The sequence below is a fragment of the Agelaius tricolor genome, unplaced genomic scaffold (assembly GCF_023055355.1).
Source record: "Agelaius tricolor isolate 1412-34295 unplaced genomic scaffold, bAgeTri1.0.p SCAF_7, whole genome shotgun sequence".
Lineage (NCBI taxonomy): Eukaryota > Metazoa > Chordata > Aves > Passeriformes > Icteridae > Agelaius > Agelaius tricolor.
Window position 1 is genome coordinate 4,864,289 of NW_027269267.1, and position 25,394 is coordinate 4,889,682.

A 25,394-nucleotide genomic window follows, 5' to 3' on the forward strand; every position below is an offset into this window, starting at 1 on the left:
CAGGTGAGTGCTCAGCACATCCTCTGTGCAAATCCTATCCTTCCCACTGGATTTGTGGTGTCCCACTGACATCATTCCTACACACCCAGGCAGGGATTTGCACGAAACTTGTGGGACATTAATTCTTGAGACCTTGTCTCCTGTGTTAAACGTGGGTGAAACTGATGAGTGGGTCCAACCACACTGCACAAAGCAAAAATGGCAAAAGAGAGCAAACAGGGAGTCCGAGAAGTTGAGAAAAGTGGCCTAAGTGTTTTCAAAGACAGGTCACACCTAGTGTGAAGACAGGAACTGAGTAAACCCCATTCCCAAAAGATAAAAAACTCATTCTCTGCTTTATGGGAATCCACACACTACATTCCCCCACAGGGGGTTTTGTAGCCATAATATTTTCTGAAAAATCCTTTCCTTAGGATTTTTTCTCCTGAGAAGCTGAGAGGCCTCAGGAACAAAATGTAACCAATGGTTATCTGCTGCTGTGGAATGCAACAGGTGCATCTGGGATTGGTCTCATGTGGTTGTTTCTAATTAATGGCCACTCACAGTCCAGCTGTCTTGGACTCTTGGTCAGACACAAGCTTTTGTTATCATCCCTTTCTTCTTGCTTGCTAGCCTTCTGATGAAATCCTTTCTTCTATTCTTTTAGTATAGTTTTAATATATAATTTTAATATAATATATATATAATAAAATATTAAACCAGCCTTCTGAAACATGGAGTCAGATCCTCGTCTCTCCCCTCTTCCTGGGACCCCTGTGAACACCACCACAGGGTTTTGAAGAGGGACATTTCTGCAGCAAAACTGCTTTGGATGAGAGTGCTGCAAAACCAGAAACATTGCTGTGTCTTCTCAAACATCTGGCTCAGTCCAGTTTTAGATGGAGACACTTCCTCCCACAAATCACTGATTGCACATGAAGCAGGATTTGGGCTGTGCTCAAGTTTTTAAGGGATTGTCTGGAAGAGTTGGTTTTCCTGTATTTTCCAGTAAAAGGTTCAGTGAGGCATTTACTAAAACAAACAACCCCCCATTATTTTGGTAATGTACAAGTAGCACTTACATCCAACAAACAGAACAAAAGATGCTCTCTTACAACCTCACTTCCTACCCTGCAGACACAATGGTTTGTACAATAACACCACCCTCTGCCAAGAGATTCCAGTAGAAGACACAGTGACTCAAAAGAAACAAAGTGTAAGTTTATTGGACGTCAACATTTCTTAGTCAAGATCTAAGTAAAGAAAACACACAGTAGAAAAAGTTGTACAAAGCAGCAATGGATTTACATTACATTAAAGAAAAAGTTGCCTTAAGCTATTAAGTCTCAGTCCTAAAAAAAGTAAAAACCCATCCTGGTGTATTGAACAGATATAGAATGTATAAGGTATACAGGATTATAAACCCAGAGTTGCTTGTCTTACTTCTATAATCCTTTAAAATGACAAGTGATTCGTGTAACTAACCGGAAAACTCTCTAGAAAATATATTGGATAATTCCAATTTCTAGTAGGAAACTATTCCCCTGTACCCAAGCACTTAAAGTGATCCCATTTTCCTGCTTTTTATAAAGGGACACTGTCAAGAATAAGCCTTAAAATATGTACTTTGTGTATTTTGCACTTAACGCTGAAAAGAGGGTTTGTTCTGATTTTTCTGGACATATATGAATTAAAGCTGCTGCTGCAATAGTGGGAGGCTTGTGTCTTTAAAAGATAATGTGTATCACTGAGAGTCTGGAAAAGGAAAAAAAAGGATTGAGTCCTTTATTCTGGAATAGTGAGAGGAAAAGCAACACGAAAAATCAGCTCAACTCACAGAATCCAGTTACATTTTTCAGACATCCTCACAAGAACTGAGGCTGCCCATAATAGAATTTTCATGCCCAAGCAGCTCAAGTGTTATGACTGAATTTGTTTTTAAATTCTTTAATATTATTTATTAATATAAAGTATTTCTAATACAGGTATGTTCATTTTCTGTATCCAGCCTTTCTCTTGATAGTGTCCCTTTTTGTAGAGCAGTTACAGTACAGTTTTTCACAAGTCATTTTAAATAAACAAGACTCAATAACATTAAAAATACTATCAGGCTGTGTTCAGCAACAACAGAAAAAAATATTTTAACACTGATTCAATAACAGCAACACTAAAAAAACCCCCAACCAAAACAAACAGATAAAAAAAACTCCAACAAAAACCAACCCCCTAAGCTTGTTTTGATTTTTACCTAAATCTTCTGGTAGGAAAATGTAAACAATTTTATTGAACAGTATAGGCACATGCCAGATTAGAGGCTCATGCCAGATATTTGCAGTCTCACTGTTAGAGCCAAGAAATTAGGCATAGTCTGTCCTTATCCCATGGGAGGAACTCATTTCAACACTGGAAGCCTGGAACAGCAAGAGAGAACACGCAGAGCTTTGGAGCAAACCCACGTGTCCCGCTTGGGGAAAACGAACAACATCAGGCAAAAAAACCTCCTGGATATTCCTGCCTTGCCTCTTAGAGCTGCTTGGGGTCACAGATAATGCAACATCTCACTTTTGGAACAGCCCAGACAAACTCTGGGCTCACCCTCTCCATCAGGTTATCTCCTCCATCACCTGCCATGGGGTGTTTCACTCTCCCTTCCCAATAACCCAAAACTAGAGACATTTCTGTCACCAGTTCCTGTTTTTGCTGCCATTGCTCACTTTCAAGGTTGGTCGTGGTCCCAATTCAGCAAAGAACTTGCACAGAACAATTTAAGAAAAAAAGAATAAGACTGATCTTATTGGACTTAAGATAGACTTAGAGGCTTTGCCAACACAGTGCCTGAAAGGAAAAAAAAGTCCCAAATCAAAACACATTTCATGGCTCAACACTGCTCCCCTGAAATGCAACACTAGTTTCCACTCCCACTGAAGCAGGATAGTTCTCTGAGATTTATCTGATAGGTTATAAAAATAGCAAAAAAAAAGGACAGAATTATAGATTCTAATCTATATATTAAAACATCTGCACGTTCCTGTCACAAATTTTAGAAAAAAAAGCAAAACACTTTTTTATATTTAACAAGACCTCTAACTTTTTGTCACTTCAATACACAGCTATAAAATTAAACAAAATATGATGAAAACAGGCTTTTGCATCAATAAATTTGCCTTTTATTTTGGCTGTGGCCAAACTAGACACTCTTCAAAAGACCTTTATTTATAAACAAGCAACTAACATTTTTTCCCATAATTTAAATTTTAAGACATATATTAAAGTTATATAAGTGGAAGCATATTTATTCCGTATCCTCCAAAATAAACACTTCTATCAAGGGCTTTTTAAGATACTGTATAAAAGCTAATAGAAAACCAGAACTGCTATATAAACATCTCGTATTTAAATTTTAGAGATCCTGAATTCCTTTACTAAACAACAGGAACCAAATGTAAAAAAAAAAAAAAAAAAAAATCACACAGAACACACTCAAAGTGGAAAACAAAACTTTAAAAACCCCCTCAAAACCAAAGCAACTGAAGAAAAACTTAGGAGGCTACTTAGACCAAAAATATTTTATGGATTCTTTATAATACCTAGTACACTAGGAAAAGGGGTTAGGGTTTCTTCAAAGATGTTGCACAAGGTTTTGATTTAAAGTGTGTAGAATTTATCATCACAGCACAGAGCAGAATCCCAGCTGGAAGTGAGATGGCTGTGACCCAGCTGAGCTGGTTGCCACCTTCCTTCAGAAAGCACACTGAATTTTAAAAGGCTGTAGCTCAACTTTCAGGCTGTTGTGCAGAGGAATCACTGGGGAAAACTTAGGAACCATTCTACAAAAACACGTTCATATTTTATACACACAAATTTTTTTAAAACATATATAAAGGGTACTTAGCAAGGCTTTACGTTTCTCTGATTTTTAAAACCAGGTTTAAGTGCAATAACCATTTTATTCTGAAATTGTTTCTGGTAAGAAAGAAATTTATAGTTTTATTAGGTGGAATAAAAAAGTCAGTAACTGGAAAGGTCACTATTAAGCAAGTACCTTGTTTTAACTGCAATGCCACTGAAAGAGTTTAACTGATACTCAAGCAGATTAGCCTAATCATACTCAGCCACAGTTTGCCTGAAAGAGGACAAAAAAGAACAACATGTTACTTTCAGAGGGGTCTAGTAGCAATTTTAGATCATAAGAAAAACAAAGCAGAAGAGGCTTGAAACTAACATTGCAATTTTTTTGGTAGCTGAAAAAAAAATCAGGGGTCCATCCTGAGCTAATTCTTTCAAACTTCACATACAGGAAAAATAGTTAAATATCTGTTGGGAAAAAAAAATGGTGGCACACTTGGCATTCACTGAGAAAAATCTGGTGTGTGCCTAAGGGTGCCCATCCTCAGATTCTCAGAGTTACACTTGTGCTTGATTTTGCTGAATCTCAGCATCAGCTTGCAATTCTAGCTTTTGAACTTGGGATACTGAAAAAACAGTTACACACATGGTTACACAGGGAATTCAAGCCTCACTCCTGCTCCCCCTGAAACTGGTGACCAAACTCCTGCTGGTGTCAGTGGACACAGACTGGGCTCTGACTCAGCAGGGTGGAATTACATCCCCCTTCTCCCAGCCCTGCAGGGGGAATGTTGGTCAGGATCATAAACACAGTTTGCATCATTTATGTTCACTCCAACCCACCACCCCTCCACTAAGTTAAAATTCTAGCAAAATAATTTCTCACTGTTGGTTCACCTCCTACTTCTGGGTAAATATTTCCTTGACTTACAGAAAAAATTGGACCCTTACTATAGCTCCTGGTAAATATGTGTGATCCTACTTACACTAAATGCTCCAGTTGCCATTTGAGGTAAAATAATGGAAGCACACAGAATATCTGCAGCCCATTATTACCACAATTTTCAACAAATTGGAAAATTGCAACACAGTCACATATGAGTAAAGCAGCAGAAAGAACTACTCTATATGCATTGTATCCATAAAATGCAGTGATTGTAGTGTGATTTTCTCCTCTCCTTTGAGCTGGATATGTACGCTTAATACAAATTTCAAATACATACTTCTTCATTTATACAGGTGTCTATATAAATATTTACATTTTTAGGTTTTGTTAAAACATATCTTTGTACTTCATGGCTGAGCTTATTACTTGTGTTTAGAAACACAACTCATCTTCTGTCCCTTAACGAGCTCTCTCTTGATGATTTAATAGTTATACATTCCTTTGTAGTTAAAATTACAAACAGTTGTACAAATAGTGGAAACAAAACTATGAAACTTGTCTGACATCCATTCAACCTCAGTTCATGTTATAAACAGTACCATTTGCATTATGATGGCTGTTACACAATGACTTCAGCTACCCAAGTATCCATAGGAAATTAGTCTTTGGGACATTATATAAAGCAAAGTACCCCCTCTCTCAATTTTCCTTAGAAAGTTATAATTAAATGGCTGAAAAGCAGGCTTGCTGCTACTTCTTATATAAAATCTTAATAATATTGCTGACTTTAGATTCTATTTTAATTTGCACAAGTTCCATACAACAACGAAACAATTCTATGTTCCCTTAAAATAGCAAACATTCGTATCCAATAACATCAAGATTACTCAAACTTGAGGTTTATTTGTTATTGCTAAAGGTTTCTAAGACCTAAGTCAATACAGCAAGACACTCCATCCACTTCCTCCCAAACTGCCAGTGCATGGCAACCACTTACATGGAGCTTGTGTGTGTTGGTTTCTTTTTGAAAAACAAATTATGATGTTTGTTACAGTATTTCACTACTATAAGTAGAACCTTCACACTCACAGTTAGAATCCAAATTGTTGTTTCTCTTTCATTTAATATGTAACTTTATATATAATACACACGCACACACCAACATCACGGGATGAAGATCCATGCATACAATCCAGATGCAATTGTATTTCAGTGTCAAATGAAATAAAATAAAATTTATTCTCTTACTATTAGATCCCAGACCACAATATTTTAAATTACTCTGCTTTCTACCTACTAACCAAGTTATAATTTTCCCTAATCTTCAAATCCAAGCAGCATCACAAATTCCAGATTTTCCATCATCATCATCATCCTTTTGATCCTCTTAAACTTGTAGTCTATGTGGCAGGCCTCTGAGATCCTGAACACAGCCCCCCCAAACCAGCTCTGCAAGGCTTCTGTTAAAGCTAATTGTGTGTCTGTTCGTGGCTCCAGAGGCTGAAAGCTGTTTTGAAAGTCCTGTGGCAGAGTTTGCACATGTACTGTCTCTTGAAGGTGATTGCCGAGAGCGGCGGGGCGTGGTAGAAGAGCGTGTCCGACTCCTGCGGCACAAACAGCTTCTCAGTAGTACCGGAGCTCTCCGGCAAGCCCGTGGGGCTGTCGGGCTCCAAAGGCTGGATTTTGGGGAGTGGAGGGGGTGGGGGTAAGGGTGGGGGTGATGGGGAATTAGCTGGTGGACATATCTCAGGCTCTTTATTTGTGGACTCCTCTGCAGCCTGGGACATGTGAGACTGGAAGTGGCTCCAGAGGCGGAAATTCGTTCGGAAGGCCTTGTTGCACACGTGGCAAATAAAGGGCTTCACCGAGCACAGGAGCTCCTGGTGGCGCTCCAGCTGCTTGCGTAAGGTGAAAATCTTCCCACACTTCTCACAGGGCCACAAACTGGGATCTTTCTTGGAGACTACGTCCTTGGGTTCCCTGCTCGTTTCGGTGACCTCGTCCTCTATGTCATCTGCAGGCTCTTCTTTGATCTGGATCTTAAACTGCTTGGAAACACTTAAGTCTTCAGGCAGGCATGAAGAGTCTTCAGAATCAAAATTGATTTGTTCTGACGAATCACTGAACACGCCGTCCTCCTTTGCAGCAACAAAATTGTTCATTTTATTGGATTCCGACTGCGGAGGCAGCCGAGAGGAACTGGTGACTTCTCCATTGTGATCCATGAGAGGCAAAGAGAAGTTCTCTGATGGAGCCATTGTGTTCTGATTGTGAACTTCAACCTGATGGCGCCAGATGCTGAAGGATGATTTGAAGGTACGCATGCACTCAAGGCAAGTCAGCTTCTTGTACTCACACTTGCTCTCATGCTCGTGCTTCAGCTCTGGAGAAGAAAACCTAAGGCTGCAGTAAGGACAGACAGTGGCATTCCTACAGAGCCGCTCGTGGTTTCCCTGTTCAATAAGCGAGGAGAGCTTGGCATTGCAGAGACGGCACTGATAAACCTCCTTGTTTTCCACTGGGTTTTCAATATGAATGTGATCTTTCTGCTTAGGAGCCTTATTCCCTCCAATGGGCTTCTCCCCAGGGTGCATTTTTATGTGCTGTTTGAACTGGGAGAGGAAACGATAAGCTTTCCCACAGTAGGTACAAATATAGGCTCCTTTGGTTCTCGACCTTAAATTCCTTTTGATGACTTGTTGTGCTTGGGAAGCCGACTGGCCCTGAAAGCTCTGCTTGCCACGTCTCAGTTTCACAATCAGAGCTTTTTTGATTTCTCTCTCCCTCACTATATCGATCAGTTTTCTTTGGAATTTTTCATCCAAAAGGGCGTGTGAACTGGAAGCTGGTGAGGGATTCTTCACGATTCCATGTTGTGTCTGGCAGTGCGTCCACACTTTGAAATTGGTGTGGAATCTCTTGTGGCAGATGTCACAAGCATAGGGCTTCTCTGGATTGTGATACATGTTAACATGGCGGTGAAGACCTGCTGTTGATCTGAAAATTTTAAGGCAGTGTTTACATTTAAATTTTTTATTTGGTCTTGCTTCTTCCATCTCGCTGTATTCATCTTTGCTGACATCAGAATCAGGGAAATCGGCATCAAGGTGCGTGGGGCTGGAGCCTTCCTCAAAGTTCTCTTCTGAGCCAGGAGAACCCCGCTCATCCGCCTTCAGCTTCTTGAACGGTAGCCTCCGATCATCCTGGAACCTCCTTTTGGCTGGAAGTCCGCTTGGTTCCTTACGGTCATCCTCAGTTTTAAAAGCAAAGTCTTTGTTTGCCGATGCTGCAGCATCACCCACTGTGACTCGTATGATGTCAGCAGGATCTGAGAGGGGACTGCTGGGCTCAGTTTTGATCCTCACCTCCGAGAGAGGGGAAGCCACCTCCCGATCCGTTGACTGAGAGGCACTGAAAGACCTAAGGCGATGTGGGTGTATTACCTGTGGCTTCTCATCCAAGGCCGACTTCTCCGATGACTCTTTCGAGGATGACTTTTGGGATGCAACATTAAATGTCTTCTGGGAATCGTTAGTTCCCGGTGAGGAGCACGAGGATACCTGTGCAGGTTTTAGGTCAACGGAAGGTGAGTAAATAGGAACCTGGCTGTCCATGGACAGCGACCTTCGAAGGAGACTTTTTACAAGGGGCCCACTTCTGTCAATACTTTGGTTTTCTGGGCCAGACCCACTAGATGGGATTACCAGCCCTAACTTGGAGTAGTAGAGCAAATTCCTGTCTTCCCCTTGACCATTTCCTTTTCCTGCCTCTCGCAACAGAAACGTGGATTCTGCTGCCCCACGCAGAGACAAGACTGGTGGACGTGGTCTTTTCAATGACATCTCTGCCACTTTTCCTCTCAGAAGCTGAGCGCTGCTTCCTGGCTCACCACTTGCCATTTCTTTCTCTGCCAAAGACATCTGAGGCAGTACCATTGTCCTTTTCACTAAAGCACCTCTGCTCTGATCCTCCACGGTTCCAGAAGTTTCATGAACCTTTGTATAGCTCACAGGGCCTTCTTTCAGCCACCTCCTTTCAGTCAGTGCTAAGTTGTGAAGGGTTTCAGTTGGTTTTGTTACCTGTGGTCTGCTGCCAGCTTTGACAGCCACAGAGGGTGAAGGTTTAGGAGTATGGCTTAAGTCGTGTTGTGTTTGATTTACGCTTTTCGCTTGTGCTTCAACTCTGTTCTGACAGACGATGACACTTCTCTTCTGAGAACTACTTTCATCTTCATCTTGGTAGAGTATTTTTTTCATAGGACAAGAAGGAAAAGGAGCTTGAGGATTCTTGGAGACAATGTTTGTAAGAAAAGATATTCCAAGGCTGTAGCCCAGTTCTTGCACAGCTGCAAGGCTGCCTTTCTCAATGAACAAGGATGAAGAATAAATGTAGTTCAACACATTATCAAAAGCATCTGGCTCGCAAAAGTCGAGCTGAAACACTGACTGAGACTCATTCTCCTTATTTGTGAACAGAGTCTGGAAATATTCACTGCTGGCAGCCAGAACATTCTTATGAGCTCGGAATTTCTGGTCTCCTACGATCAGCACAACGTCACACAGCTGTCCCTTGAGACGCTCCTCGTTCAGGGTGCTCAGGAGGGAAATGGCATGTGCTGGATTTATGTAATGCAAGAGCCCCTCCATGATTCTGATGTCCCTGAAAAAGAACAACAACAACAAAGCTGTAGGTGGTTGCCTTATATGAACTGTTAGAGACAAAGTAAACACATCTCCTGTACTTTGTAAACTGGCTAAACCACCATCAAACAGCAATTAAAGAAACAGCTTGTGTGGAGGAAAGGTTTGGGAATGAAACACCACTGGTAGCTCCAAAATAGCACAGGCATGGGAAGAACCAGCTTATCTGCCCACTGTCAAATATCCTTTTAATCGCTAATCTTACACCAAGGATATTGCACCTAACTAACTGGGGGATGGATGGATGGATGGATGGATGGATGGATGGATGGATGGGCTGTGTTCTCTTCCTGTAATACACCTCACCACAGGGAGGAACAGTTCAGTCATTTCACTCTTGATCATCTTTTTCTCTGCTTCAGCTCTATAAAGATCTATCTTGACAACTGGATTGATAAACTCTGGACTCTTGGATCAGGTATATAAAGCTTAGTTATAGCAACTCACCTTTCTGAGGCTGAGCAACACTGACAGCCTCCTGCTGACTAGACAAATTTAGGGGATTTTGTTGTCACTTTTAATAGGATGATGGAAAAGGCATTAATACTGGGAAGGGAAAAGGAAACAGCATTATTGTCTGTAATCTAAATTCATCGTGTTTACTTATGCTTAATAAGTGCTGTTAATATCTACTTCTAACTGTATGTGCCACTTAAAAGTGCACTGGCAGGATCTGGTTTCTGGGAAATGTCAGTTTTCACTGAAGTATCCCTGCATTGCTTTGCTCAGGATGAAAAGCACTCAGAGAACTGAAATCCCCGTTTCATTCATTAGCATTAGAGCACTTTATGCCCATAACCCATATATCTGAGGAACAGTTACCCTTGGCTGCATCCAAGAGTACAATAAGGACAAATTAATCTGCACTGCAGAAATCTCCATGATGCATGTGCTTCAAAACACAGCCCGTTCCATACTTGGTATGTCTTGATAACTCAATATACTGCTCCTGATGAGAGTTTAACAAAAGAAGATAACCAGGTTTTAAGTTAAACAAAGAAATTCAATGGCAGGAGTTGCAATTTATATATCTGTGCACAAGAACACACATAGAGAAATCAACAATATTCAATTCTCTTATTTTTTTCATGGACACTCTCTATACTATTTCCATGGTGGTTGTAAAACAAGTCAGTGTCTGTTAAAAAAAAAACAATTCTCTTACTTTTACAGCTGATTTGAGAAACTACTTTTTAGTTTCATTTGTACATGATATATGCAACTACAACAAAAAGGTTTCATTGTTCACCAGCTTACAAGCAAAACTGTAAAGTTTATCAAAATAACCAAACAGTGCTGAGAAGCTACAACCCCATGGTTAACAAATGAGGATGGTAAATCTCAAAACTAATGGGTATAAATAAGTGATCAAAGTCTGAATTGGGATTATTGAGAAATGACATAAAGGATGCTGCATGCAGTGTCTCAGGGCACTGATCTTATCAAGAACTGAGCTACCACTTCTACACCTAAAAATACCAAATGAGTTCATAGTGACATGGCAACAGCAAAACCAGAATGCTGTTTCCTCACCAGATCAGTCTTTACTGAGCATTTCAGTGCCTTGCAGTGTCATTTCATAAACAGTAATTTATCCTTAATTCACCTTAGATAGCTATAATGCATAATTCCCCCACACCTCCATCTGTAAAAAGCAGTGCAGTCAATCTCAATTTGAGAAAGCAATCTGGTTTGCTTTGCTTTCTATGTTTTACTTAAGGACACTGGGAGGATGGAGGTGGGAGTGTGAGGATGGTGGTTCACTACCCTCCTCCTTTGTGGATGCCACTGCAATTTAAAGTGGCAGAGTGTGGCTGGCCCTAATCCAGTTTCATGGTCTGAGCACCCATTAACAATTACAGAGTTGTAAGTGCTCCAGGAGAGCATCTTTCCCTTCACCTGGAAGAAAGTAAGTTTGCAAACTCAAGTGATTCCTCTGGGATGCAAGTTGCAGAAGGTAAATGGAGGTAGCAGATCAACAGAGCTTAGGAAACTTTTAACTGTGGTGTAGAGACACCCAATAGAAGCTGCTGCACAACCCACACTTCAAGGACACAGTGGAAATAGAGTATTAGTCAAATGTTTTGAAATATCTTAAGATCTTTCATTTTAATCTGCTTTGCCCTTGTGTTTTTCAAACTGGCAGAGTAAACACCATGTAATTACTATGTGTCCCTCTGCCCACATAACCCAGCAGTGCAGTGTGTAAAATCTGCAGGACTAAAGCAGAATCCAGCAGTCTCCCATCCTTCTGGCCACAGTTTCCTTCTTCATTCCTACAACAACTTCAAATCATCACATGAAACACCGCAGACATAAACACCCCTGCAGTCACTCAGGGTGCAATTTAACTCTGTCACTTTAACAGTAACCAAGGCTGCAACGTACACAAATGGCAAAGGACCAAATCAATCCTCCAAAGGCAGCTTTAATCCTGGTATTTCCTAATTCAAGGGCTTGACTTTCAGCTTAATAGCCTTTAGACACAACAGGCAGAAATTAAACAAACAATAGCAAAAAAACCACCAGGACTGTTTTGCAGAGCCATTTTAAGACATTTACCCAGATCATGTGAAAGCCTGAAATATTTAGAAGTAGAAAAAAAATCAACCCAAAGAATACCCGAGTCAGAGTACAATGTGTTAAAATTTCACTACATGAACACCTTTCAATAACAAAGTTGATCCAAGTCTTCCCTGCTCTCTTGTGTTCACCTTACCTGCACACTGCAGGTCACTCCTCCTTCAGCTGTGCCAGTACAAATATTTGCAGGCCCGTATGACGTAGCAGAACAGACAATAAATAAACACCCAACATTATTTCTTTTCAAATACTGGTCGATTTTGTTTCCTGATGAGAACCACATCAGGAACTACTGCATTGGCATAACTGAAGAGGCAGCAATAGAACAGCCACAGGAGGCAAGAACTGGTTCCCCAAAGCCAGTGCTTGGCTGCCTGTGCTTAGCCCCACACAAAAGCTTGCGTAGATACACGAACCTGGCAGTCTCCTGTAACACCAGATTTGGTTCCAGGTGTTTGAGTACTCCTACTTCTCAGCTGTAGATTGTTTTGTGGTTAGCTACCTCAGATCTTTCCTCCAGATAATCTGCTTTTATTCTCTCTAACCCTTTTTTTCCAGCCACCTTCACTACTGACTGGAAACAAAGCTTTCTACTTTTCTTCCATGATGTTCAGGTGACATCATGGAAACAGCAGGAGCACATCAGGAAATCTCCCACAGTCTGGTGGCAGGTGCCTCATGCCACAGCAGCTGCTGGTCCTCAGGAGGAACAGTGACTAAGTTTAGACTCCAGACCCAGGAAGGGCCAGTGCAGCAGGAACCTCCCAGAAGCCACAAAGAGATTTTAGTGTCAGCCTTCACAGAATCACAGATGGGTCAGGCTGGAAGGGACCACAGTGGGTCACCAGGTCCAACCCCCCTGCTCCAGCAGGGCCATCCCAGAGCACACAGCACAGGATTGTGTCCAGATAGTTCTGGAATAATTCCAGCAAGGCAGACTCCACAGCCTCTCTGGACAATCTGTCCCAGTTCTCTGTCACTGCACATGGAAGAAGTTCTTCCTCATGTTCAGGGGGAACCTCCTGGGCATCAGCTCTGCCCATTCCCTCTTGTCCTGTTCCTGGGCACCACGGAGCAGAGCCTGCTCCACCCTCTTGCCCCTGCCCCTTTAGATATTTATACACATTAATGAGGTGCCCTCTCAGTCATCCCTTCTCCAGGTTGAACATGCCCAGCTCCCTGAGCCTTTCCTTGTAAGGGAGATGTTCCAGCCTCTAATTCCCTCCTTCAACAGCCCTCCACTGATCTCAGAACACTAGATTTCAAAAGCCTAAGCACCATATTTGGTATAACATTGTTTTTATGTTATATTTTGAACAAGGACAGAAAAAGATGCCTCCACTATTTCAAAATAACCTTTGTAAAATGAAAAAAATCTCAGGAGAGCTCTTCACAAGGGAAGGGTGAAAAAGCTTAATCTTAGGCCCAACAGTTTCTTGATCTTCAATAGCAACCTCCCTTTGAAGTGGTAGCTCCCCTTCCTTTCCTCTGCTCCTTACTCTCACATCTCCTCCCAGCCCTGTACCTTTTCCTTTCACCAGCTCTGCTTATTTGATCTCCCAGTGAGTTCAATTCAAGTCCTTAAAATTAGGCAGGGAACAAAAATAAATAAAACAATTCCAGAATTTTAGATCTGTTTGCTATTTTCTAGGATAGGCAGCTTAATCAGCTCACTGAGAGGCCAAATGAGCATCAGGGTTCCCACAAGAGGAGCCAGGCAGCTGCCCATTCATTCTTTGTCAGGAAGTTGTTCCATCAGCTTCCTCCATCTGAAATTTCACCTTTAGAAACAACAGAGCCACCAACTTTACAGCTGAAACATCCCAGACAGAATCAGGCAGATATTTATGTGTGGTTTCAGTGCAAGCTGCAGCCTCAAATACATGAGCAACTAAGAGGTGTTGATGTTGCCTTCTGCCTTCCACAATAAGGAAATCCCTGTCAGCTGAAGCTCCGTTAACAGCGTGCTGGGGGGCAGTGGGAAAGGTGATGCTCTGAAACCATCCCTGAGATGCAACATTGCAGCAAGGAGGTGCCAGGGCTGCGAGGAAGTGCAGGGGGAAGCAGAGAATGTGAGGATGGAGGAGAAAACACACAGAAGAGACAGACACTGAACAGGGGGTTAAACAGGTAAAACACACAAGAAGCATGGCAGGGACAAACCCATTAAAAAAAGCAAAGAAATGTGGATTATAAGACTCAGCCAAAAAAATACAAGTGACTTCCTGGGGCATCCCCTGGAAAATGCAGGAATATTGCATTCGAGTGCTTTGCTGAGGATCTGATGGCTCTGACAATTCTGGTGCTGTTTTAGACACCAGAAGAGTAGAAAGGTCCCCTACTTGTCTGTCACAAGTCCAGATGAAAAAGGAACCTCCACTGCTTAAGATTCTACTCAAGGACCCTATGCTGGATTTTATGATTTGAATTTGACAACAGTTTATAAAATGTCTTTTCTCCCATCAACAGCCTTTGCAACACAGATATTCTTCCACAGCAGATACAGATTTACACATCCCCCTATATACCCCCAAAACCTGTAGGTAAAAGCTGCAAATCCACATAGGAATATTGTTTGCATTTCTAGAATCTTTTTCTACCTAAATACTTAAATAATCTCTTGCTGCAAGTTTGGGGGTTCTGTCTTCCTGGATTTAATGAAATGAGATCTCACTGCTATGGCTGTTTTCCACTGCAGACAGCACTGTGAACTCTCCATGAAGACAAACGTTTCTCATTTCCAATAGGTCAGCAGCACAGAGAGACTCACTGGCATGAAGACAGGCATAAAATCAGATTAATAACATGCTTGCCAGTGTGTGAAACTGATGGACTCATTTTTACCTGTTTATCCTCCACACATATAAAAGCAGAAATTTAGGGAGAGAAAGAGAAGAAATTTTATAATCATGGAATCACAGAATGGTTTGGGAAGGGACCTTAAGGAGCATCCAGTTCTAACCCCCCTGCCATGGGCAGAGAGCAGGTTCCTCAGAGCCCCATCCAGCCTGGCTTGAACACTTCCAGGGGGGAAGTGGGGCAATCTGTGCCAGTACCTCACCACCCTCACAGTAGAGAATTTTTTTCTAATATCTAATCTAAACCTACTTTCAGTTTGAATATTCTGCAGTCTATTTTGCCCTACGCTCTAGACAGATAATTAGCAGCTAACCTGACACAGACGTGAAACTGGCTCAGAAATTAGAGGCTACTTTTCACATTCAGATCATAGCCTCAGTTTCACGTTCTGACACTTAAAATAGCTCCCCCTGACGTGCAGCAAACTACAGAATGTCAGCGCACAAAGCCCCTCTTGTCATTGCCATTCTTGTTTACAACCCGGCAGCAGCTCAGGGTGCAATTCCATCTTACTCTCAGAGCAGTCTGAGCAGGGATCACTCCTGCAAGGAGCGGCCCGTGTCCCTCCTGCCCCTCCGAGGAAGGGCTGCTGGCTCAGAGCAGGCAGGATCCAGGGACAGGATGGAAGGGACAGGGCAGGGAAATGCTGGCTGGGAGCTCTCAAAGTTCCTCCTGAAACATTTAGTGAAGATTAAATCACATCAAACACAATTTGATATTTGTCCTGGCTTCCATGATTCGACTAAAAGGTGTGTAACTCAGCCTCCAAATTGCTGTTAACTAAATCCAAATATTAAAAAGTTTAAAAACACCTTTCCCTAGGAGTATTTAATCTTTCATTCCCTTGCAATGTTTGTTTTGTAATGCAAAATACAAAGCAACGTTTGCTTTGTAATGTTGCAAATAAACTCTCTGATGGGACAAGTCTGAAAGGCTTGATGGCCATCAAATTTAAACACCTACAGAAATCTCACGTCCAGAAATACTTCTTGTCATTTTTTTAGTCAGAGATGCTTGAAATTTGAAGAATTGTAGACCAAATGTGTACACTTGTACTATTTCTACCCATTGATTTTATTGTTTTATTGGCAATGCTGAGATATACTTATCAAATCGAGTAATATTCAGTCATCTGCTTTATTAGATGAGACACATTAACTGGCCTAATTCACATTAAAAAGTTGTCAATATACAGCTTTTAATTTTGCTAGTGTAGTAGACATGACAAACCCTAATTGTGGTCATATTTCTATGACTATAATGGTGCTTTTTACAGGCACAGTGTATTTTGGATGGGAAGAGAAGCCACACATCCCTGTAAGGTACTATTCTATCAAGAGAATTAGTGTTAACACTAAGGTGTCTTTAAGAAAATGAGACATGAGGGGGAAAAGTCATACATTTAATCTGAAAAATGCAGAATATAAAAGCTGAGCCTAAAAAAATTCCAAGTGAGAAAGTTATGATTCAGGGAATGCAGGTACCTTCCTCCCACTGAAGGGATCCAAAGAAAATGTCATTCAGCCATCACTGATTCTGGCCAAGATACTGGGAAGATGATACAGCAAAGACAACAGCAATTTTAGCTGAGTTTTACCTTAAGAGATTTCAAGCTCATTGAATAGCATGTAGAAGATTTCAGTTTACTCCAGTCCACAAGCAACTGAAGGTAGGCTATGTCTTATATGGTTAAAAAAAATAAATTAAAAATCCAGCTCCATGAACAAGAGCACTGTATTTTCTTTACTCCTCAGAAGTATTGATGAGAATTGAGATGGTCATATTTTTACTGGATTTCCAGGAAATTTGGCCCTTAACCTCAACAGCTGAAGGACTGTACTCAGTTATGTCTTGGTACAGAGTAAACAAATTCCTTTTGGTTATGACAGAGTGTGGCAGTGATTAGAAATCACTGTAACTGCTGCTTTTCCTTCCATGGCTCCTAATTTGCATTAAAAGGGGCTTTGTGAGGCATATTTACTGTCCCAAGTACTCTGTTTTTTAGAAGATCTCTGAAGATACTCACAAATGTGTCCAGAGCAGACTGTGAGGGGCTGGAGGGGACACTCACTGTGCCCTGTGTCAGAACTGTCCCTGCAGTAACCACACCTTGTCAGAGGCTGATGAGGATGAATTGCAACCTAAATGTTACTCACACTGTTCAGTCCTGAGGTAGGCTAAACCTTGGATAAGGAGATTAATGCTGCCAGACAAAAAAGGGAAAAATATTTCTTCTTTTCCCAAAGAATGCAATTTAGTTGTATACAAATTACTATCAAAGGAAAAGTTTTGTGGCATTTAAAAAATTATGTATTTGGACAAAGGATTTTTCATGTCTTTTCATCACAGAGTACACAGAGAGAATTTTCACAAGGAGGATGTGGTGTTTCACTGCATCTCAGAGGGAAAACCCCTCAACAATCAAGACCAGGGGATTTTAAAACTTGTGATATATTTTATTTATATACTTTTAATATTTGTGATGGACAGCAAGACTGATGAACTAATGGGGGTGGGGATGAAAGGAGCTTAGGAAGATTGAAGACTTGCCCAACACTTTCTTTCCCTGTTCACAAAATAGGCCTGAACTGTTCCAGAACAGCAAAAAGTAGTCAATAAAAAAAGACAACAAATTTCTTTTTATTTCACTGCTGATTGAAAGAAAATAGAAGAGAACTGATGTCTTTAATATTACCAGGGAAAAAATGGAAACACTACAGTACAAAGACTAATATTAAACTACAACAAATATTTGGGAAGGAAAAGGAACCCCCCCCCCCTGCACAGAACACCTATTTTAAAGCAGGGCATGTTGCAGTCTTTCCATGACTTTGCTGCTTCTGAAGACTTTTGCTGCTTTCTGAGGATCCCAGATCATTACATGAGACAGATTTCAAAATGAAGGCGCTCAGTTGCTCAAAAGTTTAATGAGAGCTGAAATTATTGCAACTGCAGCATGTGACTCAGAGCACAGCCCCTCCCAGTGCAGAGCAAACCTTGTGCTGATTACAGCTCAGCTTCCTCTCCACTCCGAGTCCACACTTGGTCACACACTCAAGTTATCACCATTTTGCAGATAAAGCAAATTTCAAAACCCTGAAAGCTCCAGAGGGTTGGTTTTTAACAGTAACTGCTTCACATCCTGAAGCTCCAAACAAAACAGCTTCAATAGAGTAAGAAAGCTCAAGGCTTTCTGCCAAGTTGTCCTTTTAAATCCAAAGGTTGATCTACCCCAAACTAATATTGAGGAAAGTGTGATCAGCCAGATGATCAGAGCACTTAATTCTCTGAGTGCAAATATCCTCTAGCATCACACACACAAAAAGACCCCCATGAGTTCAGAAAATGTAATTTCTCAGTAACATCCAGCTCCTACTGATCCAGGGGGTTCTCAGTGCGAGATGGATGTGGCAGAGTATCACCCTGGCACTGGGAACATACACATGGGAACAGGAGGCACAGAAGTTCATATTTATCACTGAATGTACAGCACAAAAAGGACTTTGGGAACTCCCTAAAAGCTGCTGCCAGCTTTATATTCAAGAAGAATGCTAAGGTGTTCTAAAGGATAAGGTACCTGGAACATTGAAGCAGAATCAGGGGAGCTCACAAGTGGTGAAATCCCCAAGGAATCCTGGTCTGGCTCTGCAGCTGAAAACTCCAGAGGTTCTAATTTGTGACATCTCCCTGCAAGCCCCTGCTGAGAACATGTAAATGACAGCTCTTGAAATGGTCACAATCCAGCCAGGATGGGTGGACTTTCCACAGGTAAACACAATATTCTTAAGAAATTACAACTCTGCAGCATATGGGTGAGACACACATCTGAGAGAATGGGATGTCAGAACCCCTCCACCCAAGAGATGGCCACATAATTTGGGGGTTTTTTTTTGCTAACAAGGTTTATAAAAACAGTTGCTTAAATTTGCTCCAAACTTCCCCTCAAGAGGATCACCATAACGCTGGTGGAAAATTTTAGTCAGAGCACTTTTGTCAGCATGAGCAAAGTCAGAACAGAACACTAAACCTACACATAAAACAGTACTAGGTTTACCTGCAGTGTGCCCTGACTACTCCTGATTTAATACCAAAAAGACTTCCTGTACAAAAATACATTTAAAAAAATCTAGTTTCACATTAATTTATCTAAGGATAAAACATTAATTTTAATTTAACTACAAGATATTCAATGTATTCACAAAAAGCTTTGTGATTGTGATGAATTACACAATCTCTTCTGTAGGTATGTACAGCCTACCTACCTCTTACTTCCACTGGGAGTCCAACTACAAAAAAAAAAAAGAGCTACTAAAGCAATTGCTATTTAATTATTAAGATGAGCTTACTCAGTACACACACACTCCACAATTATTTCCTGTCTAATAGTAACTCCTTGAAGTTTTTCTTCTGTTTATTTACACGAGCCTCATCCAATCTGAACATAACTTCAGCTTGGATTTTACAGAGGATTTAGAGCAAAGTTCTTTCTGATAGCTGTGACCAGGTAAAACATCTTCCACAACTTTCTGCACAGCCCACCACTGAGGATTCCCCCACCTGACTGTGAAACGTGCTTCATCCTTCTGATGAATAATCCAGCCCAAGAGTGCTCGGAGCAGCAAGCCACACTTTGTTTACAGAACCACAGAGTGGGTCAGGCTGGAAGGGACCACCATGGATCATCTGCTCCCACCTCCCTGCTCCAGCAGGGTCATCCCAGAGCACACGGCACAGGATTGTGTCCAGATTGTTATTATGTTCTGGAATATCTCCAGTGAGGGAGACTCCACAGCCTCTCTGGACAACCTGTCCAGTGCTCGGTCATTGCACAGCAAAGTTCTTATGTTGAGGCGGAATGTCTGTGCATCGGGTCCCAGCATTGCCGGGCACCACCGAGCAGAGCCCGGTCCATCCTCCCCTTTCTAGACTGACAGACATTGATGAGGTTTGGTACCTGCCTGCACTGACACGCGGGGACCTCGCTGGGGGGAGATGAAACGCGTCTCCCTTCCAGAGACCCCGGGGAGGAGCCGTGGCACCCCCGAGTCACGGCCCTCCCGGCGCCTCTCTCTTGTTCTAGAGCTCGGATGGCAGCGGGAGCAGAGCCCGGAGCCGCCGGCGGAGGAGGGGGAAGCGCCGGCCCGCCGGTCGCTCACACCCCTCGGGCGGCCGCTCCTTCTCGCCACGGGTGCCTGGTATCCCTCACAGCACCGGTGCCTGGTCTCCCTCACACCACCGGTCCCCAGCGTCCCTCACATCACCGGTCCCTCACGCCCTGCGGCGGCCGGACCCTCGCGGCCCTCACGCCCCGCTGCAGCGGGTAACGGGCTCCTGAGGCGCCGCAGCCCCAAGAAGCCGGAGAGCGGCGCGCCTCTTCCCGCTCCCCCCTTTCGCTCCCGACCCGCCTCTCCCCGCCTTCCTTCCATCCATCCATCCATCCTTCCTTCCTTCCTTCCATCGCTGCCGGCCGCGCTCATGCGCCCTGAGCGCTTCCCCCGCGCCTCCCCCTCGGGGCTCGGGCCCGGGCGGGGCGGGCGATGTGGCGGCGGCGGCCGCGGGCACCTCCCGCCCGCTCCGGGCGCCTGCGCCGCGCCCCGCCAAGGACGGGGGGAAGAGTTTCGTAACCGGCGCATGCGCGCCGGAGCCGCATCCCCGCTCGGTGGAGGAAGGGGGTGGGGGGGGAGAAGGAGGAAAGAGGGAAAAAAAAAAAAAAAAGGGAAAAAAAAAACCACCTCAGAGTTACGTCAGGAAAAGACGGATTTGTGCGCGGGGAGACCCGCGCGGCGCGGGCAGCCCCCGGGACGGGCGCGACACGCGGGCGCTACTCACCCTGTCCGCCGCCCCCCCCTGCTCGCCCCCCTCGGCGCCGCCGCTCAGGGCTCAGCCCGCGCTGCCGCCGCCGCCGCCGTGATTCCATCCATCTTGAATTTGACGTCATCCCACAACCGAGGGATGAGGTCATCGCGGGGAGCGCTCGTCACGTGCGCGGCGCCGCGATTGGCCGGGCCGGGGGGGAGCGGGGGGCGAGGGGGCGGCGCGGCGGGGGGGGGGGGACGGCGGGGGGAACGGGGAAACGGAGCGGGGACGGCAGCGGGGATCCCCCGACCCGACCGACAGACAGACCGACCGACAGCCTGCCCGGCCGGCCGCCTTCCAGCGCGGGCAGCACCGCCCGCAGCGCCACGGCCGCCGCCCTCAGCCCGCCCCGCCGCAGGGAAACTGAGGCAGCGGCAGCCGGCGCCGCGCGGGTGGGGGTGGCCCGGCACGGGGGGGGGGGGGCACACACACATGGAGGGGACACACACACACGGAGGGGACACACAAACACACGGAGGGGGCACACACACACACACGGAGGGGACACACACACGGAGGGTCCGTGTGGCGGGGGACAGAGGGGTTCGGGAGGTGCCGCTCTGGTAACCCGCACCCTCCAACGCCCCCCCCGGGCTGTGTGCTGTGGGTGTGAGGGGACCCCGCGTGCCGCGTTAGTGCGCGATTCACCGACATTTGTACTTGTTTCGTCGTGAGGTTTTATTGTGGTGATTGTTATTATTATTGTTGTTATTATTATTGGGGTTTTTTAGGTGTAGGGGTTAGGCCCAATGTGGTCTGTGAAAAAGCACCATGCCTTGTGCCACGCACTGTGTCCCTCACAAGCCACCCCCCAACCCCTCACATTTCTGTCCCCCTCAGAAGCCACCACTGTGTGACATCAAAAGTCACTGACTCCCCCAAGCCACCAATATCCCATTCACTACCCACAGAACCCCTCCCAAGCCACCCAGTGTCCCTCAAAAACCACCCACTGTCCCCCTCAAAAGCCACCCCTGTCCCCATCAAAAGCCACCCTCAGACCCCTCAAAAGCCACTCCTGGCCTCCTCAAAAGCCGCCCATTGTTCCCATCAAAAGCCACTCTCCAACCCCTCAAAAGCCACCACCATCCCACTCACAAGCCACCCACAGTCCCTCAAAGGCCACCACCGTCCCCCTCCCAAGCCAGCCCACCACCCTCTGTTGCCACCAGGGACACACAGCCCAGATCCCGGTGGGTTTTGGCTCAGCCCCTTTGTAACTGCTGTTTTGAAAAAAAATCATAATGGCCATTATCATTGCTTTAGGCTGGCTTCTCATTGTGATTATCCGCTTTGAATTAAATACCTGAATAGGGCTTTATGTGTCAAAATGCAAGTATTAAAATAGAAATTAAGAATTACAAGATTCCTCTTGTTTTTGTCGAAGGCTAATCTGGCGCTTTATCTTTTCATTAAGGACAGCTCTAGAGATTAGCATCTAATCCCATACATGTTTTCAGTGTGCTTTCAGATATCCCACCTAAGTCACAAATACTCTGAAGCAGCTGTAGAATCCCTGGAATGTTTTTAGGGATGCGTTTAAGCCTTTTTTGCCAAGGCTTTGTTGCAAATGGGCTAAAACCCACATAAGGAAAGGAGATGTACTTTACTGGGTCTGGCTCCTTTTCCCCCTCTCCAGATCTTGGGGGTTTGTTTTGTCATTGCTGGCTCTTTTGGTAGCTTTGGAAACTGGGGAAGCTGCTTGTGAAAGGAGTGGGGTTTTTTTCACTCAGGGACTCGTGCCCTGATGCGAATGTGGCTTTGTGAGCCAGCACAAAACCCCAGCAAAGCTCTTTGGAAGAGTTCCCTGCTCTGGTTTGCTGTGCAGACAACTGCTCTGGCACGGGGGCTGCTGTGGTGATGGGAACAAACAACTGGGAAAGCACTTGCATCTGTTCCCATAAACCAGTTTGTGCAGTGAGGCTGGCTGTGCTGCCAGGGGAGGACTTGGGGAGCTAACCTGAGCTTTCTTCTTTTTTTTCTTTTCTTTTTTTTTTTTCCTCATGTGTACTAAGTTACTTCTCAGCCAAGCAGAAACTCGTTGGTCTTGCATAATTTCTTAACTGTGCTTCTCCGAAAGGGCCTGTGGCACAGATGGAGGATTCTGTCCCAGAATTACCCTGCTGAAAGGTGGTCTTACACATGTGTGTGTGTCTTGCTGTGCAGGTATTTATTACCAGTTTTTTTTAATTTTTCAGGTTCCCCAGTGAAAGTGCAGCCAGTGGAACAGAGCCCATGCAGTGCCTTGTATAATTCTGTTGGAGAGAGTCCAGAAGAGGCCACGAAATTGATAAGAGCACTGGGGCACCTCCCCTAGAGAGACAGGCTGGGAAAATTGGGTGTTCATCCTGCAGAAGGTTGTGTGGAGACCTCAAAGCACCTTTCAGAATCTGAAGAGACCTGCAAGGAAGCTGGAGAGGAGCTCTCTGTGAGGGAATGGAGTGACAGGACAGGGGGGAATGGGTACAAACTGGAAAAGGGGAAATTTAGGTTAGATATTGAGAAATTTTTCACTTTGAGCATGGTGAGGCCTTGGCACAGGGTGCCCAGAGCAGCTGTGGCTGCCCCTGGATCCCTGGCAGTGCCCAAGGCCAGGTTGGACACTGGGGTTGGAGCAGCCTGGGACAGTGGAAGGTGTCCCTGCCACGGCAGGGGGGTGGGACAAGATGATCTTCCAACCCTTAATGTTCTGTGATTCTATAATTTTGTCATTCTTACAAACACATGATTTGAGAAAATTCTAAATGCAATCCTCCAAGATTCTGTGATTCAAAAAGACATAATCTGGTTGTATTTCATGATTGAGTCTGATTGACTTGATGTTTTTAAAGGTTATGGTTGCTTTATATTCCTGTAAATCAGATTTTTCTTGATCCTAATAAAATCTAGGGAAGGAATTAATTCTCTAGAATGATTGGGGGTTTAAGTTGTCTTTAAGTAGGTTAATTTTGTCAAATGTACCATTCCCAATTATTTGAATGTATTCTGGTTCTTCAAGATTAGCTTGTTTATGAATGTATTTTCCAACATTTCTAATTTTAGATGCTTTGATGGGGGGCTTAGTTTGATATATTTTTCATCTTTATGTATGGTTGCAGCTGTTATTACCAGGTGCATGTTTGTTAAGTATAAGGTTTGTTCTCCATTTGGAGTATCCAATAACTGCTCAGATTAACTTTGGATCATACTTGCCAACAAGCTTTATCACTGGAATTTTGTTAAAAACTGAGCCCCTGCAAAATGTAGAATGTAAAGAAACTTCAGAGAAAATAAAGGATGATTATACATGGACATTGTGAGCAAATTAACATGTAAAAGCTGAAACACTTGCACTGGTTGAAAGTATGAGAATTACTGGTTTTCATTGTGTAAATATTGCACTGAAGGGCAAAATTGTGTACTCTGAATAGTTCAGTGTTTTTGACACTAACATTTTCAATATAAAAATAGTTGAAATGAAGTCATATCCTGGAGATAATTGTCTTTTTTTTTAGATCTGTAGTTTCAGCTCTTTTGCATGTTGAGATCCTAGAATTTTCTTTAATAAAGATTTGGACCTTATGAGATTAATTTAAATCTAATGACATCAGGTTCTTTTCCTGCAGAGAACCCAGAAGTAGCTCAGATACCCTGAGGCCCTCCTCTGTTAGCAGCTGGGAAAGAGTTTTGCAGAGAGGAGTTTGGTTTTGAGGGATGAGAGAGGATAAGGACAGAAGCAGCTGCTTCATTTCCATGGGGGAACCTTGACTACATGGAGGTGCTAACATTTTTCATCTTGGTAAATTTTCTTTGAGTTTTCTGTCCATGTGGAGAGACCTGTTCTGTACTTTGGTGGCTTTGGGAGTGTCCTGCTGGAGCACCTTGGCAATGGGGCTTCTCCAGCTCCAACTCCTCCTCTAACCAATGTAAAAGTGGAAATGCAAAAGCCCAGGCACAGGGGTTTGTCTCTTGTTTCTCACCAAATCCTCTGGAACTGATTGTTGCCAAGGACATACTGCAGAGGGAGATGGTTAATCTCTGAGAAACTGCCTTCTGTCTCTCTGCCCCTGAAAATCTTACAGTGGAGCAAATGCTGTGGCTGTCACCCCATTCCTTCAGACACCAGCCTCTATCCCAGAACTTCTGGGATGTGGAGCACAGTTACCTGGGATCACAGGACACACATGAATGAACCCATTCCTTTGAATGCAGATGTTCCTGGGAACTCTCTTTATTGTTTCCAAATATTCTGCCAAAAGTTAATGACTTGCCAAAATGCAAACACAGAATCTTCCACCACTTTCTCCTTGGTGACAGCTCTGCACTGTAAAGGGTGCCTGGATTTTTATTTATTTCTTCTCATGTGTTCAGATGACACTTCCTATAACAAATACTAGCAGGTAAAGTAAGGAATCTTACTTTTTCTAGTTAAAACCTGTCACTTATCTTGTCATGAAAGTAGAGACACTTCCCAGTATTCAGAGGGAAAACCAGACAGTGAGATACACAATGTGAGCATTAAAAAAAAAATTCTATTTCCATTACTGGTGTGATACAAGGCACACAGACAAGACTCTTCCTGAAGATGTAAATTTCTTACCAGGAAAATAACTATAATACAGAATAATGTAAAACTGCCTTCATTCCTGGTATTGCTTCTGAGTGCCAAGTCTTGAGCTTTTTTAGCTGTCAGCCTCATTCTTCTG

General features: G+C 43.7%; 1 protein-coding gene and 1 long non-coding RNA gene across 3 annotated transcripts; one reads left to right on the forward strand and one right to left on the reverse strand.

Moving 5' to 3' along the window:
- Window positions 1–1,179: 1,179 nt before the first annotated feature.
- ZBTB21 (zinc finger and BTB domain containing 21) lies at window positions 1,180–20,820 on the reverse strand. 2 transcript variants are annotated; one of them, XM_071430191.1, is made up of 2 exons: window positions 20,683–20,820; window positions 1,180–9,370 (listed from the first exon to the last, which is right to left on the reverse strand). In XM_071430191.1, the coding sequence occupies exon 2, from the start codon at window positions 9,355–9,357 to the stop codon at window positions 6,181–6,183; it is 3,177 nt and encodes a 1,058-aa protein (XP_071286292.1). In that variant the 5' UTR covers window positions 9,358–9,370; window positions 20,683–20,820; the 3' UTR covers window positions 1,180–6,180. The 2 variants fall into 2 exon arrangements, with proteins under 2 accessions (XP_071286292.1, XP_071286293.1); XM_071430192.1 differs by lacking the exon at window positions 20,683–20,820 and adding an exon at window positions 9,859–16,038.
- LOC139591532 (uncharacterized) lies at window positions 20,673–24,169 on the forward strand. The gene is made up of 2 exons (XR_011679664.1): window positions 20,673–20,810; window positions 22,908–24,169. It is a non-coding gene; the product is annotated as an uncharacterized lncRNA (long non-coding RNA).
- The last annotated feature ends 1,225 nt before the right edge of the window (window positions 24,170–25,394 follow it).

Excerpts from the sequence above, each read along its gene's own strand:
- ZBTB21 (XM_071430191.1), bottom strand. The coding sequence starts at position 9,357 with ATGGAGGGGCTCTTGCATTACATAAATCCAGCACATGCCATTTCCCTC.